Consider the following 24,562-nt stretch of genomic DNA (forward strand, 5'->3'; position numbering starts at 1 on the left):
ATTATTGAAAAAGAAAATCTTATTTTATATATCTGTATTTAGTTAGACTTCCTTCCTGTAGTAATTTTTTTAAAAATATTATATCAAGATATATATTTACTTATTAACCAGGGTAATTTAAGTTAATAGTCAAATTCTGTCATTCACAATCAGCCCGAAAAATATCTTACATTTACATAAATTTATTACACTCTATATCATAACCCATACGGAAGCCAGGTAGTTAATAGCAGCAATACTGGGAGTACAGACCAGTTGGGAGCGGGATTATATAGATTATCTGACGTAACACCGATTATCCAAGTCTTGACCCCCCTGATTCCCTGTTACACAAACTCATCAGAATCAGGCTACCCTAGACTGACGAGTATAGATTAGTGTACCAATCGTTACAAAAATTATAACAGCCATCGCCCGAGACAACCTGATAAAAGATATTGCGGCATTCTGTCATGCCCGTCTCGATCGGGCTCGGCGTGGTAACACCTATCCCCGTGCTTGACACCCGGTCGGAGCAGCGGCGGTAGTTGTAGCAATGACGGAAGTTACGGCGCCTGAGATGCCGGTTGAGATACCGTCAACATAGGTACAAAGGCAGTAATATATGCCGAGCAACATTTTAGAGAAGTCTTCGTTGATGGACGGGCTCGGTGCCAGGAAGTTAAGTAGCAAGTTAAGTAATAATATCATCCCGAAAAGTTCAAATTGGAAAAGATAAAAAATGCACCCTTCCTAGTAGAGGCCGAGCTTATTCTTTAGATAGTATCTAGTCTAGCGAGCTAGACCTACTTATTAAACCCCCGTGTGCCTGTCAGCACCATCGCAAAGCTCCCCTCTTGCATTTGGGCGATACTATCACCATCTGGGACTTCTAACTCTGTTGTACTTCTTGCCTACTTCTGCTCCTTGGTAGGCTGCTCCTCCTCGGTAGGCTTGTCCTTGTTCTTCTCTACCATGCCAAAGTCGGTGTCGTTCTCCTTTCTGAGCGGAATCTGCTTCATGACAGCAGCAGCGATGAGCCCCACGCCGCCGAAGGCAATGGCAACCTGCCAGGACCGCTCCAGTGCGATGCTCTGCACAGAGATGACTTGAGCACGCGTCTGTGCCGAGAGCGAGTCGAGAAAGTGGACTTCAGCAGCGCCATATGCCCCGCCGGCCATGAACTCGGCGGTCACGGCTGCGTCGCTGATGGCGCCGTCACCGGCGAGCTCGGAGGCCCGGCTGGTGTAGATGGTGCCGGCGATGGCGACTCCCCACATGACGCCGAAGCTCCGCATGAAGCCCCACGTCGCCGTCGCCAGCGCCGTGTCCTTGTCCGTCAGCGGAGCCAGCAGCGCCGGGAGCATGGCCCCCATGCCGAAGCCCGCGCCGAAGGACTCGACCACCTGGAAGCCCACCCAGGCGGCCGTGCTTGAGGTGTCGTCCAGCATCGTGAAGAGGCCGAAGCCCACGACGATCAAGGCGAAGCAAACGATGAGGATGGGCTTGTAGCGGCCGAACTTGCTGAGCAGCAACCCGCCCATGATGGCGCCAGGGAGGAGCGCGAGGATGGTGGGCAGAAGATAGATGCCGGCCTTGTAGGCATCGACGGCGAGGACGCCCTGGAAGTAGACCGGGAGGAAGTAAAGCGCCCACATGGTGACGATTCCGTGGAGAAAGGTGAGGAGGAAGACGATGGGGCTGATGGGATTGCCGAAGAGGTGCAGGGGCATGATGGGATTCGGCGTGAGGCGCGCATTGCCCTGGATCGCGACAAAGGCTCCCATCGTGGTCAGACCGACTATGAGCGGCACGAGGACTTGATACGATGACCAAGGGTGCTGTCCTCCCGCCCAGCCGAGGGCAATCAGCACGGGGACGGTGCCGCCGATGAAGAGACTGTTGCCCAGCCAGTCGAGGCTCCAGAACTTGGTGGCCCACGTCTGGGATCTGTCATACTTGACTCGCAGGAAGGCAATCAGCAGCACGGTGGCAACGCCGCCAATGGGCAGGCTCATGTAGAAAGCCCAGCGCCAGGTGCTGTAGCTGGCGATGAGTCCGCCAAAGAAAGGGCCGAGAGCGGCTCCGATGCCCACCATGCCGAACACGGCGCCCATGTAGGTGCCTCTCTCGCGGAGCGGCACCAGGTCGCAGATGACGATCTCGCAGAGGACGCCGATACCCGCGCCTCCGATGCCCTGCACCGCTCGACCGCCGATCATGGCGGCCATGTTGGTGGCTCTGCGCGGTGGTGGTCGTTAGTAAAGAATCTGAGCCAGGGACTGAGGACGCAGCAAAACAAAACTCACCCGCCACAAACGCCGCTCCCGATCATGAAGAGGATCCCGGATATGATCAAGGGCCACCGGCGGCCAAACACGTTTGCAAGCTGGCCAAACATGGGCATGAAAGAAGTCCTACATAGATACACAAGGTAAGCAACCAGAACCTGTGGCTTATGTCAAACGGGGAGGCTTACATGGTCAAGAAGTATGCGTTGGAAACCCAGATGAAGCTTTCGCCGCCACCCAAATCCGCAACAAGCGATGGCATGACGGTCGAGGTGACTGTGGCTTCCAGCGACGTGAGAAGGCTGATGAGGGAGAGGACACCCATGATGGCCCAGAACCTCGGCCCCTTGTCGAACTTTGGCGGGCTCTTTTCCGTCGTCGCATCCTGGGCATCGACCGAAGTTTCTCCAGACTCGCTAGTCGAAGCGACCGCGTCTTTTTGCGTCATGGTGCGCGGACAAGATGGTTAGCAACAATAGGGTGAGGTCGTATTGGGATGATAGGCAGATGGCGGGGGGGCTGTCTCGGATCTTTCTCGCAAAAGGTCGACGGAGGTTTTTTTTTGGGAAATATTCGCACCTACGATCCCGTGCGAGGAGCTGTCGGGTACTTGTAATATATAAGGCCGAATGAGAACCGGCAATTATGGTGGCGCGGTTCGCGTGGCTCCATGCTCTGTGGGTGAAGCCCCGCGGAGGGTTTGGTTGCATGGATGTGGCTGACCTCGCAGGGTTTTATTTCCTTTCGCGGTTGACAGTCTTTTCTGCATAATATTACAGGTAGTGTTAAATCAACCGCCGAGCCAAAGTATAGTGTACACTACATATTACTGTAGCCAGGATTAATTGAGATCATGATCCAACAGGAGAGGTGCCGGATTGAGCAAGGGATGTGAGTAGCAAAAGAGTAAGACAAAGAGCAGCTTTGTTCGCTATTTTTGCTGATTGGCTGGCCACAAAAACCTCCGAGCAGGGTTTCTGCTAGCATTGGATTTGCTTGGCATCAATATCTCCTTACTAATCCCATCTCGTCGGTCATTGTTTCGTGTCTCTTGAAGAAGACACTCTCGAAGAGCACAACACCAAAACCAACCATGCTTAAACCCACAGTTAGGCGCTCCGCTTGCGACCAGTGCAGAGCAAAGCGAGTTCGATGCCTCCGCGGCCAAGACAGCACGGCTCCTTGCGCCCGCTGCTTCTACATGAGCGCGCGATGCGTGACGGGCGCCTCTGGTCATCCCGGGAGACCGCGCAAGCAGCGTCTCGCAAGCAGTGATGGTGATGGCACGCCGAAGGCCATGGTGACGAGCCCTGTCGATAACTTGTCGCCTGCGTCTCATGGCATGTCGACGTTGGGGGACAGTCTACACGGCATCGTCGCAGGACCGGCTCACGAGCAGCCACAGCCGGATTTCTTCTTTGACTCCCCTTTGATCCATCAGGGCCCTACGCCAGGCCAAGAGCAAGATATGCCCTCCTTGGAGCATCAGCGGAGCAGCTCACTGTCACAGTCCCAGTCCCAGGGACTTCTCAATGCAGACGATGAAAATGAACTCAACGCCATGCTTCACATGGGCGGGGACTCTAGCAATGCCCTCGATTGGATGCTGATCCCCTCCTTTGATAGGGAGGGCGAGGTTACTCTGCCCCTGACTCCTCCCCCGTCGCAATGCTTCAGCGCGGTAAGCTCTCTGGCGGGATTCCGAGACGAGATAGACCAGCGCATCGCGAGCATCGACGCCTACTACTCAGAGCCCTCCAAAGTCGTGCAGCGCTGCAGAGACGACGAGGACGAGGGCGCGGGCCGGGATGTCGAGAACCCGGCAGCGTCGCTTCTTGCGTGCAGCAGGAAATTCATCGACATCATCCAGAGCTTGACGCCGGCGGCTCAGCTGCAAACGCACGCCGAGGATGCGCTCAGCACCGAGGTGGTGCTCCTGGCTCTGTCTAGCTACCTTGCGTTGATGAGGCTTCTCGACGCCCTGTTCCATCGCATCTACAAGTACCTCTGCCAGGTGCCGCGCGAGTCGTGGCAGTCCATCAAGGTCAAGTCGGTGCTGCGCATCGGCGGCGTCTCGTCGCTCCAGGACATGCCGCTCAAGGCGTATGCCATGGGCATCCTCGACGCCATCCAGGGCCAGGTGCGGACCGTGGAGCGCTGCATGGGGATTCCAGCCGAGTACTGCCTCTCGGGCGAGGCGGTTTCTTTGTCTACCGCCGCTCCGGGGATACTATCGCGTGCAGATCGGGCGCGGTTGTTTTGGGTCGTTGTGGCCCAGGAGGATGTCAAGTCACGGCGAGGGAGCAAGTCGTACGTAGAGTCGATACGAGCCAGTATCAAGGAGTCACTGGCATTTCTCGATGGCTAGGTAGGTGAAGCTTTTGAGACTGGTCTAATAATTATTGTACCTCCTACCTGCCTCCATGCCTAATAATCGTACAAGGGATATACCAGCTTCTGGGCCGAGACCTCCTTGCGCTGCAAAAGCCCCATGCCATCAATCACCTTTGCCAGTCCGCCGCGGTTCACCTGTATGGGATGTGGTTTCAACCTCCCAGACTCGAGCAAGGCGGCGAAGCGTTTGATCCACCCGTGAAGCCAAGCGTGCAGCTCCGGGTTCGCCTTGCGATAGTACCCTCCCGGCAGCTCCAGCTCGAGCCCGGCCACCTCCAGGCCCATGACCCAGGTCGGCTTGACGGCCTTGCGCATCGTGGCCATCAGATGGTCCGGCAGCAGCTCGAAGCCGACGTATCTGCCGCCGCCGCGCCCGATGGCCGCGTAGCACTGGCGGATGGTCCTCGCTTCGGTGATGATGTCCAGCGCGTACTCCAGCGTGTTGTTGGTGTATGCCCGTATATCTTCCCCACATGTTGGTGAGTGGTAGTCAAAGGCCTTTTCGGCACCGTACGCTTCCACCAGCTCGAAGTTCTTGGGAGAGCAGGTGGTGACGACTCGATAGCCCGACCTGAGGAAACACGCACTGGATTAATCGTCGTGGACTCATTACGGCACTTCGGTAGCGTCTGAACAGGACGAGGGAGAAGGAAACCACACACGGCCACTCACATTTTCAACAATTGAACGGCAAAGGTTCCGCTGGCCGTAGAACCCCCGTAGACGAGGACAAACTTGGCATCGGCGGTCGGCTCCTCGGGCGTCCCGGGCAGCTTCATCTCCCACCAAAGCGCCATCCCCACGCTGCTGGCCACGGCACAGCCCACCGAGGCCGCCTGTTCCCACGAGAAGTGCTCCGGCAAACGCCACAGGTTGGCCGGCTTCTCGGCAATGTACTCGGCAAAGGCTCCCGACCACGGCCGCCGGGCCTGCGACGCCATCTGGGCGCCGGCAACGCGGTCGCCGATCCGGAGGCCGCCGGGCGTGCGGGCCACCGAGTCGCCGAGACGGACGACGGCGCCGGCGAAGTCGCAGCCGTTGACAGCGCCGGGGGAATGCACCCGGGCCGGCATCTTGTAGTCGCAGTGGTTCACTGCTACTGCCGCTACTTTGATGAGGACGTGATCGGGCGAGACGGTCGGCATGGGCAGGTCGGTTCGCAGTTCCAAGGTCCCGAGTTCCTCGGTTGACTGCACGACGGCCTGCCGCAATGGAGGAAGCGCTGGGAGAAGTGTTGTCGCCATGATCCGGTGCTGCTCGCTGCTCTGCCTTGAATTCGTGGTGTGGTGCGACAACCTCAAGCTGCGACGACCCCAAGCTGCACCTCTCTGCTTTTCATGGCCCACAGATTCTCATCTTCCCGTGTCCTTTGGGCATATTCGGAGCTTGAACGGGTGCGTGCAGTCGGGACTTTTCCCAGAGCCGGCCGAGTCGCTTTCCCAGGAGGACCTCGGGACTTTTTGGTGCAGTGCTACTCCGGAGGCGAAGTACCTTGCATCCAGGCTCGCGCCGTATAAGGAAACGGGTCGCAGGTGAGTAGATTTCTCTGCCCTGGGCCTTTCGATTCGGTACCTGTAGTAGCTTCGAATCTTGGAACCCGTGTCGAAAATGTTTGGCGGAACCATGTTCAAGACGCTTGCCCTTGCAGCCTTCTTCTCCTCCTCCCTTGCCGCCGCAAACCTCCACCAGATTCCCCTCGGCTCCTCCGAGTTCCCTGCCGACGACGACTTGACGCCGCGATGGGACGACGATGCGTGCACGATTAGCAGGAGCACTGCCTACGAGGTGCTCGACGGCCCCAATACCTTCTCCTCGTCGCCGTCCGACCCCATCAACTCGGTCAAGATCACGCCCGCGATCAACAAGACGAACTGGGAGCAGTGGGAGTTCGACGGCATCTCCCACACGGGCATCTCGCTCATGATGGTCATGTTCTCGCGGGACTACTCGTTCTACTTCTTCGGCAAGGGCAACCTGCGCATGGAGATGTTCATGACCACGCCGGACGGCAAGCACCACCAGGAGCTCCAGTATCTCCAAGAGTCCCTCATCCTCGACTGTCCCGGCTACACGTACGGCCTCTGGAACAGCTCGGGCAAGTCGTACTCGTTCTACACCACCAAGGACCTGAAGCATACCAAGCTCGTCTTCGACTCGCCGGGGATCCGCGGCACGTATAAGCTGTCGGCCACCACGCCTCCCGTCCACGCAGACGGCTCGAACCCCGATCCGGAGGCCGGCAAGAACAGAGTCGACGCGGCCCAGCTGTCGCCCGATCTGTACTACAGCGTCCCCGTAGCTGGCGGCCAGGTCGAGATGGACGCCGTCCTGGGGTCTGGGAAGAAGCTCTCCTTCAGCGGCCGGGGCGGCTCTGCCAGGCTCTGGGCCAAGCAAGGCTGGCTCGGACTCAGCGAGAGCTGGGTCGCCCTCCGAGCCTGGGCAGGGCCCTACACCATCGCCTACTGGCACGTCGTGTCCCGCGTGGGCGCCGACAGGTACAAGAAGTTCGTCTCGGGCCACCTGTTCTACAACGACGAGCTGCTGGTCGGCTCGCGCGTCGGGAACGTCTCCAAGGCCGACGACTACGTCTGCGACGTGTACAACGAGGACGGCGAGGTCTCGGGCACGTACCACGACAAGAACACGGGAGCCGTCTTCGAGTTCGCCTCGCCGGCCCGGGACAAGAAGTGGCGGTTCGAGACACAGCATACCATGATGTGGTACGAGCTGGGCGTCGGCGAAGGGCTCGGCATGAGCGACTTTGCGGATCGTGTCGTCGGCGGCGAGGTCGGCGGGCCGCAGTACGAGGGGCGCGGCTTGACGGAGCAGGCCAAGTTCCCGGAACACATTCCTCAGTGGGCCATCTTCCTCTTGTATGGCGTTGGGTTCTTGGGGAGCGGGAAGGACTACGTCGTCAACTTTGTCGGCTACTGGTTGCCCTCCTGGTAATGTCAACTTTGTCACCTCCTAGTTGCCCTCTTGGTTGGGAATGGGGCAAAAACCCTCTCAGTACCGAGGGGAGTGAGGCACAATGGCTGATGACGGACGGATCATCACAAGGGATTGGGGTCATTTTGTCGGGCGACGCTGGGTAGTACCACCTCATAGCTTGGAGTAGTACTTCAATACGACGTTGCTGTCTCCAATTGCAACAGTAATGTTCTTGCAAATGCGTTTGCTCTGATCTCGTCGCTTACCTTGGTACCACCTCGGATCCAGTACTCGCTTGTTTGTCTTATGCGTCACGTATCACGCCCAATCTTAAAGGACTCCTGACATGATGAGCTGCAGTGGATTGCAGAGCAGCCCAAAGTAAGTAGGTTGGCACCGAAGCAATTCCGAGACTCTTCGGCATTGTCGTAGGCACGCAAGAAATTCAACATTGACGTTAGCTACAGCTACCTAGGTCCCTAGGTGGGTAATAAGTACCAAAAGCATCTAGGTATTGGCCTTGAACCACACAAACAAACCCTTCATTGACTATCCTCTCTTCCCTTCCAGTCGTAATAGGCCGTGATATAAACCACCTCGGCACCTTTTCTGATGACCATTTTCCTCACAAGCCGTCTCTCCTCGTTGACGATGCCAAAACCCCAAATCTGTTCCATGGTCCAGCCCTTGGTCTGATGGATAACTAGATCAAACAAGTTGTTGTCCCCGCCGGGTTCCCCTTCTCGCAGGAGGTCTTGGGTCAAGAACGGGTCCAGGGGCTTTCCATCGTTGCCGGTGGCGGTCGATAGGTTGACCAGGAAGGACCGGGATGCGGATGTGCCAAACATGGCCGAGGAGTGCAACGTTTCTCTCCCGTCCAGGAAGCGGGTTTCCTTCTCCTCGCTGAGCCCGGCGATGGCGACGGACGCGGCTTGGGTGAAAATCAGCATCTTTCCCCCGGCTTCGTCAATGTCGTGAGCCACCTTCAGGGACAAGGTGGTGACGCTGACAAGCTTGCGTATGATCCATGGGATGCCCTGGAGGGTGAAGGCTGGGTCAAACGAGTCGGAGAGAGTCTTGTTCTGGAAAACTGTTACTGTCTAGACTTTCTATTAACCGTCTGGGGTAGGTTACCAATAACCAAGAGCCCGTGAGATCCTGCATCGAGACCTCTGGAGGGGCAGCCATCTTGTTTCAGATAGAATTGATCCAAGTGTAGATATACGGATATTGTAGGTATACGGATAGTGTAGGGCACAAGGTGCGTAGCTTTGCTTAGACTGGCCTGGACGGGATGAATGGAAATGGTAGAAAGAGCCAGGACAGAGGGAGGTTTGGAGATGGACTCAAGCACCGTCAACCTGTGCAGAATGTGGAAGAACAGGCTGGGGAGCCTGGCAGGAGATTTCGAGTGTCGGTCGAAACAAGAAAAAAAGTCCCGAATTTTGGGGTATTACACGTTGGATGGGCTGCGGGCGCGGACTCGGGACATTGACTTTGGAGTCAGCACCGAATCGGGACATCTATAGGGACCGGAATCGACTCGAGATGCACCAGCTTTGTCCGCGGGAACAGTATCGATGGATGAATTGACTGGGCATAACAGAAAACCTAGCGGGAAGTTCTTGGTCAGGCGCCCGGTTGTCTGAGCAGCGAAACACCTAGGTCCGTCCGTCCGTCCCTTTGTTCCTCTCTTTCTCCCACACAAGTTCACAGCGCCAACAAACCGTGCCATCATGTTCAAGTTCTTCAACTCCTTCATATTCGACTTCGAGCTGACCCGGCTCCTCGGCAGCACGGCGGCCGGTGGCTGCGACACGTGCGAGTTCCTGACGGCCGTCGGCAAGATCAAGAAGCACGATGCCGAGTCGTGGCACGACGCCTGGAAAGAACAGGCGGAGCGGGCTGAGGCCATCGCCGAGGACGCCGCCAGAGACGGCCTGAATACGTTGGCCAAGAACGGATACCTGCGCGCGGCGAACTATTTCCGGGCCGCGTCGTATCTCTTCCCCAACCATGATCCGAGGGTCGTGCCGTTGTCCGAGAGGTCGGTCGCGGCCTTTGTACGCGCCACGTCTCTCATGGACGGCCCGGTCTTGTTGGTCGACATCCCGTACGAGAAGGGCATCAACATGCCCGCGTACTTGTACCTCCCTCCCCAAGAAGCACGACTGCCCGGCAAGACACCGCTGCTGCTGTACTTTGGCGGCGCCGATTCGACAAAGGAGGAGCTGCACTTCCTGTTCGGCTACTCGGGCCCGCAGCTGGGCTACGCCGTCCTCCTCCTCGAGGGCCCCGGCCAGGGCTTGCTGCTGAAGAAGTCGGGCCTCCCGCTGCGGCCCGACTTCGAGGTCTGCGCGGACAAGGTGCTGGGCTTCCTCCAAGACCTGGCTACATCGCGCCCGGAGCTGCAGCTGGACATGGACAGGATTGCCGTGGCCGGCGCCGTCACCGGGGGATACTTTGCCCTGCGCGCCGCCACCGACGCCCGCGTCAAGGCATGCGTGGCCATCGACCCGTTCTTCAGCATGTTCGAGTTGGCAATGACCCGTGTCCCGCGGGCCTTTGTCAGCCTGTGGGAGAGCGGATGGGTCACCAACGGCATGTTCAACATGACGGCGGCCCTGCAGAGCTGGATGAGTTTCCAGGTGCGGTGGGAGTTGGGCCTGGGCGTGAGCAGCATGGGCGTCGAGTCGCCCGCCGCCATGCTGCGACGCTTCGAGGACTTCTCCCTGCACACCGACAAGGACGGTAAGGTCTTGGACAGGGTTACGTGCCCCGTTCTTCTCACGGGTCCCGGCGGCGGTGCCGAGATGTACTCTTCGGCAGAGACTGGGGCCGTCAAGATCCACAAGCTGCTCACCATGGTGCCGGAGAGTAACAAGGAACTTTGGATACCGGCCGAGGCAGCAGACGGTGGGTTGTCGGCCAGTATTGGAGCCTGGCCCTTGTTGGCGCAGAGAAGCTTCCGATTTCTAGACAAGCATTTTGGGATTGATCGGAAGATAATGCCGGAGACTGTGTAAATTTGCTTAATAGAACTGAGTGGTGTCTCTAGTACACTGACTTTATTAGTAGCGTTATTTTGAAAAGTGGGAGTTTTTAATTTATAAGAAGCATTTTAAATTCGTATAAATAACAAATTAATTTTAAAATATTTTAGGAATTTCTTTCCAAAAAAAGTCTTTTTTTTTTTTTTTTTAAAAGGTATTTATAATACATAATATATGGATATTTTAGCTGGTTTATTTAAAACTATAGAAAATTCTATTACAAGGTTAGATAAATATTTAATAAAGTAAAATACTAAATTTATTAGAATAAAAATTTATAAATAAGATTCTGGTAGTATTCAGACTCAGTTAATATTTTAAAAAGCAATAGAAGTAATATAAAACTAGTAAATTTAGAGTTTTTTTTTTTTTTTTGGTTTTTTTTTCAAAGTTATCTTGAGATATTTTAGTCTCTCTGACTATTGGAAAGAATCTCTAAAGAATTAAAAACCGATCTCTCTCTTTCTGTACGGCTCCGGCCTCCTCTTTTAATCTTATTCAGACTACCTACCCTATAGACAGCCCTAGTAGCGACTGGCTATCCCAAGTGTCCCAAATTGCCAGTTACAGTCATAACTCTGCTCACACCCTTCTATCTGTACCAGTTCCTTACCATCGATTTTACAACTTACTTTATAATAGGATATTTATCACTAGGTTAAGAGGCTCTAGTAGCCTATACACCCAAAGGATAGACTAAAACCATAACAGTTGATATATGCCCGAAAGTAAGTAATAGAGGGATGAATTTTTAAAATACACTGCTTCTTTACTCTAGAAGATAAAAACCCGCGAAGCTGCCTAACGCCATTCCATACACTAAAACCCCAAATTACCAAAGTCCACCCCTGCCTGCCATCCAGCATATAACATATTTTGCCTCAGCTCCCCCAACCGATATTTGTGTGACTAGTCTACCTCATAGGTAGGCACCTAGTCTTCCTTGCTCAACAACAGCTTCTGTCCGACCTGCAGTCCACCGTCGGCGTCCGCGTTGCGCAGAAACTCGCCCACCAGCGGGTTCATGCCACTCCGCACAGCACGCTCCACCCACTCGGCCATGGGCAGCGACTCCAGGCCGCTGGCCGCCTCGCCGCTCAGCAAGTCCCGAATGCTCTGCACGGGAATAACCTGGTCGCCCGCGTGGTGCAGGTACTCGACCCGGGCGGCATCTGGGGCCGGCTGGAGGACCGAGCGGGCGATACCTTCGGTGACGTTCTGCAGAGATACCAGATCCACGTAGCCAGTCCAGCGGCTTGAGTCCGGCAGCGCCTCGATCAGGGACCCGTACTCGACGAGGTTGGACATGACGTCGTCGCCCGCGTCGTCGCCGATGATGGCCGAGGGCCGATGGACGAAGACGGGCAGGTCGAGCTGCCGGCTGGCATTCTCCAGACAAACCTCGGCGGCCCACTTGGAAGCCGCGTAGCCGTTGGCGAGTCCGGGGCGGTCGTCTCGATCGGGGGGGAAGCCTGCGAGCGACTCCGGGGCCAGCACGTCCGACTTGTTGAACTTGCCCGCCGTGGCGGTCGAGACGAAGTGGAAGGGGATGCGGCGGGCGGACGCGAGCCGCACAAGCTCCTTTGTAGAGGAAACGTTGGGGGCCCGGAGGGAGCGGTACGTCTTGAGGAAGGACACGTCGGCGCCGTTGTGAATGATGGCGTCTGCCTCGGCCGAGATGGACTCGGCGTCGGCTTCCGATAGCCCGCAGCGCGGAAGGGAGAGGTCGCCCTCGTGCAGCACGACCTTGGGGGAGCTTGCAAATTCGACCAGCTTGCTCGTGTCGCGGATGGCGATGCAATGCATCTTGGCGACATCGGGGGATGCGGCCAGCAGCCGGAGCAGAGAGCTGCCCAAGAGGCCTGTCGCGCCGCTGATTACCACCGTCTTGGGAGACGTGTTGTTTTGTACTGCCGCTGCTGGCGTTTGCTGTGCGCGGGCTTCGACGAGGTCGTTCGGGATGGCGGTTTCGGCCTCCCAGTCGATGGTGATGGCCGTGTCGGCACCTGACGAGACCCCCTGGACCATGGTTGCCATGGCCCCCAGCGTGCTGTTCTCAAACAGCTTGATCAGGGGGATGCTGCCGGTTTGGAACGTCTCGTCGATGAGCTGCCGCAGCTCGATGAGCAGCAACGAATTGCCGCCGACGTGGAAGAAGTCGGAAGCCGCGTCGATGCGATGCACCTCGTGCATCTGCCGTGGCAGCGTGTCTTGCCAGACCTGAGCCAGCTTGGATTCCGTCTCTGTCAGCTCTACTGCCGATTCTGGTTCCCGCACTATGCTTGGGATAGCAAGTCTCCCGAGGGCCCTCCTATCGACTTTGCCGGATGCATTCAGTGGCATCGAGGGAATGGGGATGATGGCCGCGGGGCGCATATACTGCGGCAGGGCCAGCGAAGCGGCGAGGTTGCGGAGGAACCGGGCCTCGCTCTCCGCCGGGGCCCCACTCTCCGCCGGGCCCGGGGCCGGCGCGTCCGGAGAGGACAGCACAGCATGCGCAATGAGCAGGGCTGGGTCTCCACGAGGCGTCACCACTACCTCCTTTACACGTCCGTTGGAAGCGTCCAGTATGGACTGCTCGACATCCTTCAGTTCGATGCGCAGACCTCTGAGCTTGATCTGCGTGTCCCCCTCGATGCGACCGATGATGTTCAAGGTCCCATCTGGCCCGAGGACGCCCTTATCTCCAGTTCGGTACATTCTGGTCCACCCGTTTTGAATAGCCAACGAAGAGGGCTCAGGGTCCTTCAGGAACTTCTTTCGCGCCTCGTCGGCGTTGTTGATATAGTCCATGGCCACGCCCGCGCCCGCGATGCAGACTTCCCCGGACCACCCGACGGGCAGGACGCCCAGGTCTTGGTCCATGATGTAGACGCTGTAGTTGGGAAGGGTCCTGCCGGCTGGAATGTCTGGGCCCTCGTCGTGGTCTCGCAGGCTGAGATCCATCTCGCTCGAAGACATGGAGCATTCGGTCGGCCCGTAGGCGTTGAAGAAGCGGAACTCGCGTTGGAAGCGGCCGCCGAGCTGGCGGAAGCTCTGCAGCAGCTCTCGCGGAAACTTTTCGCCGCCGGCCGTGGCATATGCCCAGTGTGTGCTCTGGGAAAGGCCGGTCGCGCCGTGCCGGAGCCAGGCGAGATACTCGGACGGGGTTGCGCTGGTGTAGGTGATGTTCTCTTCCAGCACCATCGTGGCCACCGCGGCGGGATCTTTGCGGAGGGCCTCGGGAACGATGACGAGAGTTCCTCCGTTGGCCAGGGCCATAAAGATCTGGTTCAGGGACATGTCGAAGCCCACCGAGCTCTGCTGCAGGACCGTCTCGCGGCCAAACCCGTGCGTGTGCACCAAGGCCTCTACGTGGTTGCGCAAGCTGCCGTGGGACAAGACCACGCCCTTGGGGACTCCGGAGGTACCACTAGTGAAGAGGACCGCTGCCAGGTCGTTGGCTCGAGCGGAGACCGGATGGCGGACTGGCGTCTCATCCTGGAGAAGGAGAACGTCGAGAATAGTGACAGATGGCGAGAGCCCCAGGTTCTCGGTCTGAGCAGCCGTCGTGGTATTGGCGAGCAACGTAGAGCACTTGGATTCTTCCATCATAACGCGGAGCCTCGCTGGTGGAACGTTGCAGTCCAGAGGTACGAAGACGGCGCCGACTCGTAGGATGGCGAGCAGGGAAAAGACAAAGTTGGCCGACGGCTCCTGAAAGACGGCCACGGCCGATCCTGGCTTCGTGTTTGCCGTGAGCAGGGCGGAAGAGATCCGTTCGACCCGTTCATCAAGCTGTCGATATGTCCACGATGCGCCGCTGTGGTCTCTGATTGCCGTCTCATCTGGGTGCTTGGCAATCATGTCGTCGACGCGGTGCACCAGAGTTCCCGGCCACTTGGAAGGCATTATGGGGCCTGCAATAAAGATTGTGAGCAAACTTCTTACGCTGGACCTATGCCAGGACGTATACAGGAGACTTACCTTTTCCAAGCTGGATTGCATTGTTGATGTCTTGGCTTGAGAACAACGACACCTGCTCTAGCACCTTGTCGCAAGACCGAGACAGGTCATTCAACAGGGCGAAGTACATGTCCAACAACTGAGATGCGTCGCTCTCAGAGTACAGGCTCCGCTGCACCAACAAAGTGACGCGAGTCTCTCCTCCCGGGTTCTCGATGATGTCGAGGGACACATCGTAGCCGGATCCCGGAAGCTCGATCGACGTGGCTTCAACCTCGGCATTGTCGAAGCGTCGCTTCTCGCTCACTCCCTGGCGGTAGTTGATGAATGCCTGGAAGAGAGGGCTGATTGCCGTCGACCTCTCGCAGCTCACGCTGTCGAGCAGGACGTCGAACGGCAGCCTCGAGTTGGACATGGCGAGGTACGCCTTCCTGCGCGTGCCCTTGAGCACCTCGTCGAACGATTGCTGGTTGTCCAGATGGAACCTGAGTGGCAGCAGGTTCAGGTACATGCCGATGCTCTTGGACATGCGGTCGTCCCGGCGATTGGCGTCGGCCATGCCAACGCAGACGTCGCCGTCGCCGAAAAGCTTGAACAGGAGGACTTGGAACACGCCCAGGTGGAAGTGGAACAGATTCGCCTTCTGCTTGCGACAGGCGTCATGGATCTGCGCCGAGAGCTGCGAGTCGAGGACGCGGCTCACCGAGTTGTGCGCGTACGCGGTGAGAGGGATGCGCTTCCTCGCGGCCGAGAATGGGAGCAGAGGGAGAGGTGACGGCGGTGATGCGAACTCGGACCGCCAGTACTCCATCTCCGCCTGCATGGCTCCCGATTCCAAGTCCTGGCGCAGCTTCTCAGAGTCGGTCGAGTACTGGTACGCGGGCTCGGCAATCATATCGTGGCCGTTGTACGCCTTCTGCAAGTCATCCAGGAGAACCTCCAGGCTGATGCCGTCCATGACGATGTGATGGGATCCGAGAAGAAGATGGCTCTTGGTCGGCGTCAGACCGAGGTGGATGATGCGCATGCACTCGCCGTGTTCGATGTCGTAGACGTGGTTCCTGAGGCTCTCCAATTCGCGAGCCACGCCAGATTCGTCGTCGAGACGCACAGTCTGTAGACGAAGACGCGAAGTTCCCGAGATGCCCTGCACAGGCTTCCTGTTCTCGTCGGCGAAGAACCACGTCCGCAACGACTCGTGGCGCGCCGCCACCTGCTGGACTGCGCTCTCGAGGCTGCCGAGCCTGATGGTTCCGTTGATGGCGACGCATATCGTGCTGTTTGCCGTCGTCTGGTCTTCCATGAGGTGCTTCTGGAACCAGAACCGGGACTGGCCAGGGGACATGGGCAGGATCTTGTCGAAGCTTGGCTTGGGCACCTCGTTAGAGACGGACGTGGCAGACGAGGCTTCGTCCTGTTTATCTGAATCGTCGTCGCCCAAACGGCTTGGACTAGACGAGTTCGTGCTGGTCTGTGGGGGGGTCCTCGATAAAGACGGATCCGTGACCGCCGGCGGAGTCGGATCGATTGCACTCGGGACCGCCGGTGAAGTCAGATCCGGAAGCATCTCTTCGGAACTTGGTGAAGAGCCATCGTCCTGACCCGGGGTCTCGCGGCCAGGCATGTTTGCTACGGCGTGGTCGAGCAGCTCTTGAACCAGACCGCCAGACAAGATCTTGAACACGGGGACCTCGGTCTGGAGCTCCTTCAAGAACCAGGAGCGGATTTCCACGGCAACCAAGGAGTCGACGCCGAGATCGTCGATTCTCGATGCCAGAACCTGGGACTCTTCCCTGTCGGCTGGGATCTGAAGTATGACCCGGAGCTTACGAATGAAGCCGTCTATCAAAGGTCAGTTTGCGCTGCAGTGGATTCTCGCCAGGATATACACGCTTACCTTGCACAACAATGCGAACCTCGTCCTCGGTGGCCGCCTCGGCTAGCCGGCTCTTGATTGAAGCATCAGCCGCTCTCTTGGTCGTCTTCCCGTCCCCTGCGGGATCGCTCTGCAGACAGTGTTGGAAGCGGGGGAACCTAGGCCACCGGATCATGACATCGTCCAGGCCCGACGTTCTCAACGCCGTCATGACCTCGGGGTTCCGCCCAGAGCGCGGGTGAGATGCCAGGACGGCCTCGCCAAAGCAGAGATGGAACTCTCGCTCGGAGAGCAGCAAGAAGCCGACCTTGAACGAGGCCTCGTGCACGCTTCCCAAGAAGCCGTGGTTACGGTTGATGTAGCCGACGCCCATGACGGCGCCGATGTGAAGGATCGACGCAGCCAGCCCTTGGCTGCGACGCTTGATTGCCAGCGCCGTCATGAACGAGTTGGCAGCGCTGTAGGCCGCCTGTCCGCGGTTGCCGGCGATGGTGACGGCCGAGGAGAAGAAGACGAAGAAGTCCAGGGCGTCGGCGTCGCCGCGGAACATGGCGTCCAGGTAGATGGCTCCGTCGACCTTGGGCCGCAGCACCTTGGTCATCTTGTCCAGCGGCATCTCGGAGAACGAGACGTCGTCGAGGACCATGGCGCCGTGGGCGACGCCTGCAATGGGCGGGAAGTTCTGGCGGATGTGGTCTACGAGCGAAGAGAGAGCTTCCTTGTTGGTGATGTCACTGTATCGTGTAAGTTAGTCAGTCTTTTCGGAATACTGCTGGGAACCTGACTCACTTTGCAAAGACTTCCACCCTCACGCCCGCCTGTGCCATGGTCTCTAACCACCTGGCATCCATCTTTGGGGTGCGGCTCGTGAGCACAATGTTTCTCGCCCCGTGCGATGCCATCCATGTGCAGGTAGACTGCGCCAAGTCGCTGGTCAGTCCAAACATGACGTATGTTTTGTCTTTCTTGAAGCGGACGAGGCCATCGACGGTAGGGACCTGCACAGGAACCGGAGAGGCGCTGCTCCAGTCCAAGACAGCTGGTGTAGCTGCCTCGAGTTGGGATCCGCCGACCAGCTGTTCCAACGTCATGGACGCCGACTCGGAGCTCAACCCGAGCGAAGAGACGGTGTGTTCCAATGCCCTCTGCACCGCCCTATTGAACCTCGGACGTAGATCCGCGACGGTGAAGTCCCGGGCGTGCTGCAGCGTCTGTATCCCCGCGAGTGTCGTCCGAAGGCACGAGTCGGGCAGCGCCGAGGCGATCATGGCGCCCAGCTGCCTCTCTTTGGCATCCTTGGAGCTGTCGATAAATACCGCGACCCCAGCAGGCAGCAGAGGTCGGATCTCTCGCCCTTGAGCGTACGAGTCGATTGCGATCCACGGGCCGGCGGTGGTGGCTGGTGCGGACGAGGTGGTGAAGAAGACGGCCACGTTCAGGAGGGACGCCGCCTCGACGATGCTGGATGCCAGCTCCGGAGACGGTTCATGTATGAGCAGTGTCGAGTCTCTCCGGCAGACGGACAGCATGTTCTCGACGAGCACCAGATTGTTCAGCTGGGACAGGAACTGGGACTCGCTACCGGCAGGCACTTGGACGTCGACCACGTCCTCCGGAGAGACCGAAGCATACGAGCCGTTGTTGGGCGTCAGGGATACGACCGACTTGTCCGTCGCCATGTTGGTACCTAGGACAAGGTAGGTCGGCTGGAGAGGCGCCGCGAGCACGGGGGCCACGAGCGAATGGCCGACCTTGATCAGAACATGCGAGGCATCCTCCTCAGTCGCAGCTCTCGGGTTGGACGACGTGGGAATTTTGGCTTGGAGCGAGTCATCATGGACGAGACTCGGCTTGGAAGAACCGAGCGAGAGATTGACGGGAGTGGTCTGCGGGTCGACGGCGTGGTATATGGTTCGCCTGGACGCGTTGTACCGGTCGTTGATGGCATCTTCATGATGGACGCGAGCAACCATGAGCTGCCCGTTCTCAAGGCCGAGCTCATGCTCCTGGGTCCACAACATCTTGTCGATGCTGCCGTCCCTCTCCCACGTCGTGCCGTAGCGCAGCCGAAGGAGCGTCTCGAGAAGCTGTCGCGGATCGGGCTTGGTGCCGCCGTCCACGTCGAGGACTTGGGCAACCAGGTCGGGGTTCTCGAGAAGCACCGTCCGTATGAGGCCGACCGACATGTTCATGTACGGCTCCTCGGACCTGCACCCTTGAGTGATCCAGAGCACCGTCCCCTGCGTCTCAAACAGCCGCTGCATGCCCTTGAGCGTTTGTTCTGAGAGCGCGCGGAACACGGGCTCGTCCAGTTCCGCCAGGCACAGGATGGCGCTGCTGGACGACGTCTTGGCGGCGCCCATCATGTCGCCGAGCGTCGCGTAGACGGCGTGCTTCACGCCCAGCGGCTGCGCCAGCCGGACGATTTGGTCGACGAGCTGGCTCGTACGCAGCGTCTGGCCGCCGATGATGACCAGGTCCCACTCCTCCTCGCCGGCTGGCTTGTAAGTGCCCAACGAAGACAGCGGCTCGCGGAGCAGCGAGACGCGGTCATCGACGGCTTGCGTGGCCCAGACGGTCAGTGTCGAGGGGAAGACGTCTATCTCAGGCGTGGCCGTGTCGACGCCCGAGAAGCCGCACTCGAGGAGCAGCCGGTGCCACTCGAGCGTCGACACGCCGGGCGACAGCATCCTGCCGTCGTCCTGGCCGAGCCACCAACCCGTCGTGGCAGACATCATGAACCCGGTGCGGCTGACGTCGTTGTTGGTGATTTCCTGCATCACCAGGTAGCCTCCGGGCTTCAGGAGCCGGCGCGTATTTTGCAGCGTCCGGCGGAGATTCGTGGTCGCGTGGAGCACCAGCGAGGCAACTACCAGGTCGTACGAGTGCTCTTCGTAGCCCTGCTCCACGATGTCCTTCTCGCAGTCCAGCGGCTTGAAGACGATCTTGTTGCCGAGGGCTTCAAAGACCTGCTGGGCCGTCTCGAAGAAGCCCGACGAGATGTCGGTGTAGGTGTAGGAGGCGAACGCGCGGCCAATCTCCTTCATGATGACCTTAGTAGCTCCGCCAGTGCCGGCGCCGATCTCGAGGATCTTCATGTGAGGGTGGCGATGCACGATCTGCTTCACGGTCCGGCCGAGGAAGAGAGTCCACTCCCGCAAGCCCATGCCGACCTCGTAGAAGCGATCCAGCAGACCGTCCTTAGTCATGTGCTCGAGGATCGTCGTCTCGCCCCTGAGAACGGCCGGCAGGTTGTCACCTACGGCGCGGGCGAGCTGCAACTCTGTCCTGTACGCCCATCTGCGCGACGGTCAAGTCAGTATACCTGCTGACGAAGTATATAGATCTTTACATAAGGAGACTTGGGAGAGAGAGAGAGAGAAAAAACTTACTTGGCTTTTAAAGCCGCAATGTCGGCCGGAGTGTCATCCAGCCACTTCCTCTGGGAGTATTGCCTCGTCCCAGTGGTGGATATAACGTGCTGGTAGAACTCAAACATGCACTCAAAGTGCCACTCGAGGTTCATGGTTTGGCGGACGCTCTTGGGGAAGAGGGCGGTGGTGTTCCTCATGTAATCGAGGACAACCCTCTCCATGACCTCGGCGAACTCGTAGTCCTCGGCCGTGGACCTATGTCCATCCATGGCCAGCTCGCAATCCGGGTTGAGCGGCGCCCACCTGTGCTCGGTGAAGAACTTCTTGTCCGCGTCGGCCGTGGGATCGGCAAAGGCGACGACGCGGATGCCCTCCATCTGCACCAGGCCGGCGCCGTCGTCGCTGTAGATGTCGACGTCGCCGCGGAGCTGCCTCGAGGTCATGGGGTTCTCCGTCAGGTGCTAACAGGACTTGACGCTGCTGGCCTGCGGCCCGAGGAGCTTCTCGCAGAGACCGACGTTGACGCGGAAGCTCTTGATGCCCGTGGGAACATGAAGCTGCTGGAGACTGCCGTCGCCCGGGAAGCAGTAGGCCAAGAAGATGCCCTGCAGCGCCGTGTCCAGCATGGCGGGATGGAGCAGCATCTGCGCTGGCTCGTCGTCCTGTGCGGGCACCGTGATTCTCGAGGACGAGTAGTCGAGCTTCCTCTCGATGGAAGAGAGCGTCCGGAAGTCTCCGCTGTAGCCGTAGCCGACGGGCTCCAGAGAGGCGTAGAACCGGTCCTCCGAGACGCTGGTGAGGTTGGGGGGATCGCCTTTTCGAGACGGCAGATATCGCTCATGCGCTTCGCCCGTCGTCACGCGGACTCGACCGGTGGCATGGGTCGACAGGAGTTCCACGTCGGCACTGGTGGACGCGTGGTAGGAGAAGGAGGCGACATAGCTCTTGTCGCCTTCTTCCTTGACCATGTCGTAGAGCGTAAAGAGCGTCTCGATGCCGCCATCGCCGTCGTCAAAGACGAGCGGCTTGCCGAGGCTGAAGTCCTGAATCTCGATCAGGGCAATGTCCTTGTCGGACGACAGAGACCTGGCCGCCTCTACGGCGGTGGCGATGTAGGCCGTCGCCGGATAGACGACCTGCCCCTGAAGCTGGTGGCCGCGGACCCACGGCATCTCGCTCAGCTTCAGCAGGTTCCTCCAGCGGATCCCATCCTCTGTCACGTCCGTCGTCCTCGTGCCGAGCAGTGGATGCGGCGGGTTCTTGGCGCTAGCGATGGCTCTGGACATGCGAGACTCGTGCCAGTAGAGCCTGTCGTGGTCCCAGTGGTACGCGGGGAGGCCCTTCAGGAGGTTCCGGCTGAGCGCGCAGGATGTCGTCGAGTCCACCGTGTGGAAGTCGACTGGGGAGGGAGAGAACCGAGACCATAGAGCGCCAAGGGCATGGCCGAAGGTATCGACGTCGTCCTTCCCGCGGTGCAACAGGCCCACGTACGGCAACGCTTCCACGTCGCTGTTGGCACCAAGTGTCTCTAGGACCGGTCCCTTCAGTGCTGCATGGGGACCAACCTCGATGGCGAAGTCGAATGGGCCTGCAGCAGTGGCGGCAGCCTGGACGGCCTGGGAAAAGAGAACAGGCCGGAGCAAGTTGCTCACCCAGTACGGCCCGGAGAGTTCATGATCACCGTCCATGTCACCGCGCATCTCCGTCTTCTCGTAGGTGCTGGAGAACCACTCAGGGCCCTCCGTTGTGTCCTGTCGAGGCTGGATATTGCACCCCCTGAGTCCCTCGAGGAACCCAGCTGCCACTTTCTTCATGTGCGGCGAGTGATACGCCTTGTCGACCTTCAAGACCCTGGCAAACTTGCCCTCGTCTTGGAGAATCTCCCTCGCCTGCTCGACGGCGTCGCTGTCGCCCGAAAGCGTGACAGCCGTGGGCGAGTTGTACGCAGCGACGCACAGCCGGCCCTTGAACATGGGCAGGTCGCACAGCTCGTTGGCGTCCTCTGCAGTTGCGCCGGCGGCCATCATGGCTCCAGGCTTGTCGGATGGGCAGACAGTCGAATAGTAGCCCCGGTAGTACGCGATCTTGACCGCCTCTGCGCGGGTGATGAAGCCCTTGGCGTAGGCTGCGGCGATCTCGCCTGACGAGTGGCCGATGATGGCCTGGAAGTTGACGCCTGCGCTGCGGAGGAGATCGTACAAGATGATCTCGATGGTGGTTGTCAGGGGCTGTGCGTACGCGGCTTCGGCGACGCGAGACTCGGACGCATCGCAGGTGAGCTGGTCCACGAGCGTCCAACGAGGCCGTTCTGGCTCAGGAAGACGCTGGAGCTCCTGATCCAGGTCCTCGACTATCTTCCTGACATACGGGCTCTTCATCAAGCCTCTGCCCATCGTGGGCCACTGTGCGCCCTGGCCGGTGAAGACGCCCAGGACGCGAACTGGACGCGACAGCTCTTTTGCGCGGGTGCCGAAACTGGAGCCAGCATTTCCCTCCGGAGATGCAGCCAGGAGCTCGCCAATCTTGGTCCGGAGGTCCTCGGCTGACCTTGCCGGTATGCTGGCTCGAACGGCGTGGTGAGACCTCCGAGCATACAGGGTGTAGGCGAGGTCACCGAGATCGACAGTCGGATGAGACTGGAGGTATTCCGAGTAGCCAGACAGAACCCCTCTCAGCGCACTTCCAGAGGCAGCTGAAAAGTTAAAGGGCACAAGCTGTGGAGCAGTGAGAGCCTTGCTGTCCCGTGTGAGAGTGTCGGTAGGAGGAGGCACAAAGTTCTCGACGATGACATGGGCGTTTGACCCTCCGAACCCGAAGCTGTTGACACTGGCACGGCGTGGAACGCCATCCGCGAGCGTCGGCCACGGCTTGGAGCTCGTTGCGATCTCCAGGTTTCCGTAAAAGGGCTCCACGGCAGGATGGAGCTTGTTGAAGAGCAGGTTGGGCGGTATGACGGCGTGCTGAACTGCGAGAGAGGCTTTAAGGAGACCAGCCAGTCCGGCCGTGCCCTCGGTATGGCCGATGACGGTCTTGATAGAGCCAACATAGAGCGGGCTGCTGTCATCGCCATGGGTTGATACGCTGTCGTCGGGGTGGAAGAAGGCTCTGCTGATAGCTTCGGCCTCCTTGGGATCACCGGCCGCGGTTCCAGTTCCGTGGGCCTCAAAGTACTGGCAGCGCTGGCCGGGGTCCTTTGGATCCAGCCCGGCTTTGGTGTACGTCTGCTCGATAAGTTGTATCTGAGCAGCAGCATTCGGCATGGTGATTCCCTTGGTCCGGCCGTCCTGGTTCACTCCGCTCTCCCGGATGATACACTCAATCTTGTCCCCGTCTGCGAGCGCGGTGCTCAGCCGCTTCAAGATGACGGCTGCTACTCCCTCGCCGCGCGCATATCCCGTGGCCTCAGCATCCCACATGCGGGACCGACTATCGGCCGACAGCATATGCAGCGAGCTCTCGGCGATGTACTGCCCAGCTCCGAGGATCATGTTGGCGCCCGCCGCGACGGCCACATCCGAGTCGCCGCTCCGCAGCAGCTGGACGGCCTGGTGGACGGCCACCAGGCTGGAGGAGCAGGCCGTGTCGATGGTCATGCAGGGGCCGTGCCAGTCGAAGAAGTACGAGATGCGGTTCGACATGATGCTCCGGGCCGTTCCTGTTGGGGCATAGGTGGGTAGAGTGTCGACGTCTTTGTGCAGATGGTCGACGTAGTCGGCACACATGAGTCCGACGTAGACTCCAGTGCGAGAGCCGACCAAGGACTCGAGCGGGATTCCCGCCGCCTCGAGCGATTCGTACACGACCTCCATCAGCAGACGCTGCTGCGGGTCAATGGCGGCCACCTCGACGGGCTTGATATTGAAGAAGCCCGCGTCGAAGTGGCGGTGGTCCTCGTCGAGGAAGTACGACTCCCGGACATCTGTCGTTGCGTGATGGGACGGATCCGGGTGGTAGAAGTTGTCGATGTTGAAGCGCTCCTCCGGAATGCGCTGGAGGAGATCTCGCGGCTTGAGCAGAAGCTCCCAGAGATTGGATGGGTTGCTCGAGGAGCCGGGGAAGCGCATGCCGCTTCCAATGACGGCGATGGGCTCTGCATTGCCATGCCGAGCGTCGTCATGGGCCGTCATGGTGAATACAGGATGGTGGAACAGTATGGGATTCCGTGTTGAAACTCGTCGATGTCACCACAGCGCCGCGGAAGGATATGGCAACGCAATGATGTCAACAACAAAAACAACGAGGATGATTTCCATACGGGGTGATTGGTTAAGTAACCCCTTTCTTACATACCCTGTAATCACTACCTACTACGTAACTTACAACTTACATACAGCTCCTCGCCAGTGTGACACCTCACCCTGACTTGCCCTGGCGTTCTAGATTTCGGCTAGATTTCGGCTTCCCGCATTCGAGGGGATTCGGAGTCAACTTCTGTCACACTTGGTCGATTCGGGCTCGGAGCTGAGCCAGCCTCGTGAGAACAGGCAGTCAAAATTCGGGGCTCTGCATGAACACCGTGTAGACTCCAATAAGAGAACTCGGAGCGGACAAACGTCTGGCCAAGAAGCCGTAGCCTGATTACCTGCGTCAGTACGAAGTACCTCATCTCGGGACTTTTTCCACGTGGGCAGCCGAATCCCCGAAATAGAATGCTTCGCCACACTCTCGGTACTAATACCTATTGGGGGCCAGACCACGTCAACTTTCGGTGGGATGAAA

General features: G+C 58.6%; 7 protein-coding genes across 7 annotated transcripts; 3 read left to right on the forward strand and 4 right to left on the reverse strand.

The window, feature by feature from the left end:
- Window positions 1-893: 893 nt before the first annotated feature.
- On the reverse strand, window positions 894-2,718 carry BGZ61DRAFT_481134 (major facilitator superfamily protein; the record flags this gene model as incomplete). The annotated part of the gene is made up of 3 exons (XM_046249266.1): window positions 894-2,220; window positions 2,289-2,396; window positions 2,459-2,718. The coding sequence occupies 3 exons, from the start codon at window positions 2,716-2,718 to the stop codon at window positions 894-896; spliced, it is 1,695 nt and encodes a 564-aa protein (XP_046101269.1).
- Window positions 2,719-3,305: 587 nt separating this feature from the next.
- Window positions 3,306-4,638, forward strand: BGZ61DRAFT_551361 (uncharacterized protein; the record flags this gene model as incomplete). Its single annotated transcript, XM_046255495.1, has 1 exon — window positions 3,306-4,638. Exon 1 carries the CDS (start codon window positions 3,364-3,366, stop codon window positions 4,636-4,638), a length of 1,275 nt encoding a protein of 424 aa, XP_046101270.1. The 5' UTR covers window positions 3,306-3,363.
- A 59-nt stretch (window positions 4,639-4,697) lies between these two features.
- Window positions 4,698-5,908, reverse strand: BGZ61DRAFT_358695 (chaperonin 10-like protein; the record flags this gene model as incomplete). Its single annotated transcript, XM_046240991.1, has 2 exons — window positions 4,698-5,235; window positions 5,337-5,908. The coding sequence occupies 2 exons, from the start codon at window positions 5,906-5,908 to the stop codon at window positions 4,698-4,700; spliced, it is 1,110 nt and encodes a 369-aa protein (XP_046101271.1).
- Window positions 5,909-6,405: 497 nt separating this feature from the next.
- Window positions 6,406-7,756, forward strand: BGZ61DRAFT_456704 (uncharacterized protein). The gene has a single exon (XM_046246552.1). The coding sequence runs from the start codon at window positions 6,585-6,587 to the stop codon at window positions 7,611-7,613; it is 1,029 nt and encodes a 342-aa protein (XP_046101272.1). The 5' UTR covers window positions 6,406-6,584; the 3' UTR covers window positions 7,614-7,756.
- A 381-nt stretch (window positions 7,757-8,137) lies between these two features.
- BGZ61DRAFT_359191 (uncharacterized protein) lies at window positions 8,138-8,783 on the reverse strand (the record flags this gene model as incomplete). The annotated part of the gene is made up of 2 exons (XM_046241050.1): window positions 8,138-8,677; window positions 8,730-8,783. The coding sequence occupies 2 exons, from the start codon at window positions 8,781-8,783 to the stop codon at window positions 8,138-8,140; spliced, it is 594 nt and encodes a 197-aa protein (XP_046101273.1).
- A 548-nt stretch (window positions 8,784-9,331) lies between these two features.
- BGZ61DRAFT_359117 (Alpha/Beta hydrolase protein) lies at window positions 9,332-10,621 on the forward strand (the record flags this gene model as incomplete). Its single annotated transcript, XM_046241040.1, has 1 exon — window positions 9,332-10,621. The coding sequence occupies one exon, from the start codon at window positions 9,332-9,334 to the stop codon at window positions 10,619-10,621; it is 1,290 nt and encodes a 429-aa protein (XP_046101274.1).
- Window positions 10,622-11,369: 748 nt separating this feature from the next.
- BGZ61DRAFT_425663 (polyketide synthetase) lies at window positions 11,370-23,970 on the reverse strand (the record flags this gene model as incomplete). Its single annotated transcript, XM_046243654.1, is given in 7 exon segments — window positions 11,370-14,547; window positions 14,615-16,435; window positions 16,491-17,203; window positions 17,259-18,258; window positions 18,316-19,769; window positions 19,862-20,304; window positions 20,320-23,970. The coding sequence occupies 7 exon segments, from the start codon at window positions 23,968-23,970 to the stop codon at window positions 11,582-11,584; spliced, it is 12,048 nt and encodes a 4,015-aa protein (XP_046101275.1). The 3' UTR covers window positions 11,370-11,581.
- Window positions 23,971-24,562: the final 592 nt, after the last annotated feature.

Source organism: Ilyonectria robusta (genome assembly GCF_021365365.1).
Source record: "Ilyonectria robusta strain PMI_751 chromosome Unknown BGZ61scaffold_17, whole genome shotgun sequence".
Lineage (NCBI taxonomy): Eukaryota > Fungi > Ascomycota > Sordariomycetes > Hypocreales > Nectriaceae > Ilyonectria > Ilyonectria robusta.

Bases quoted from the DNA above. Each gene is read 5' to 3' on its own strand.
- BGZ61DRAFT_456704 (XM_046246552.1), top strand. From the start codon at position 6,585: ATGATGGTCATGTTCTCGCGGGACTACTCGTTCTACTTCTTCGGCAAG.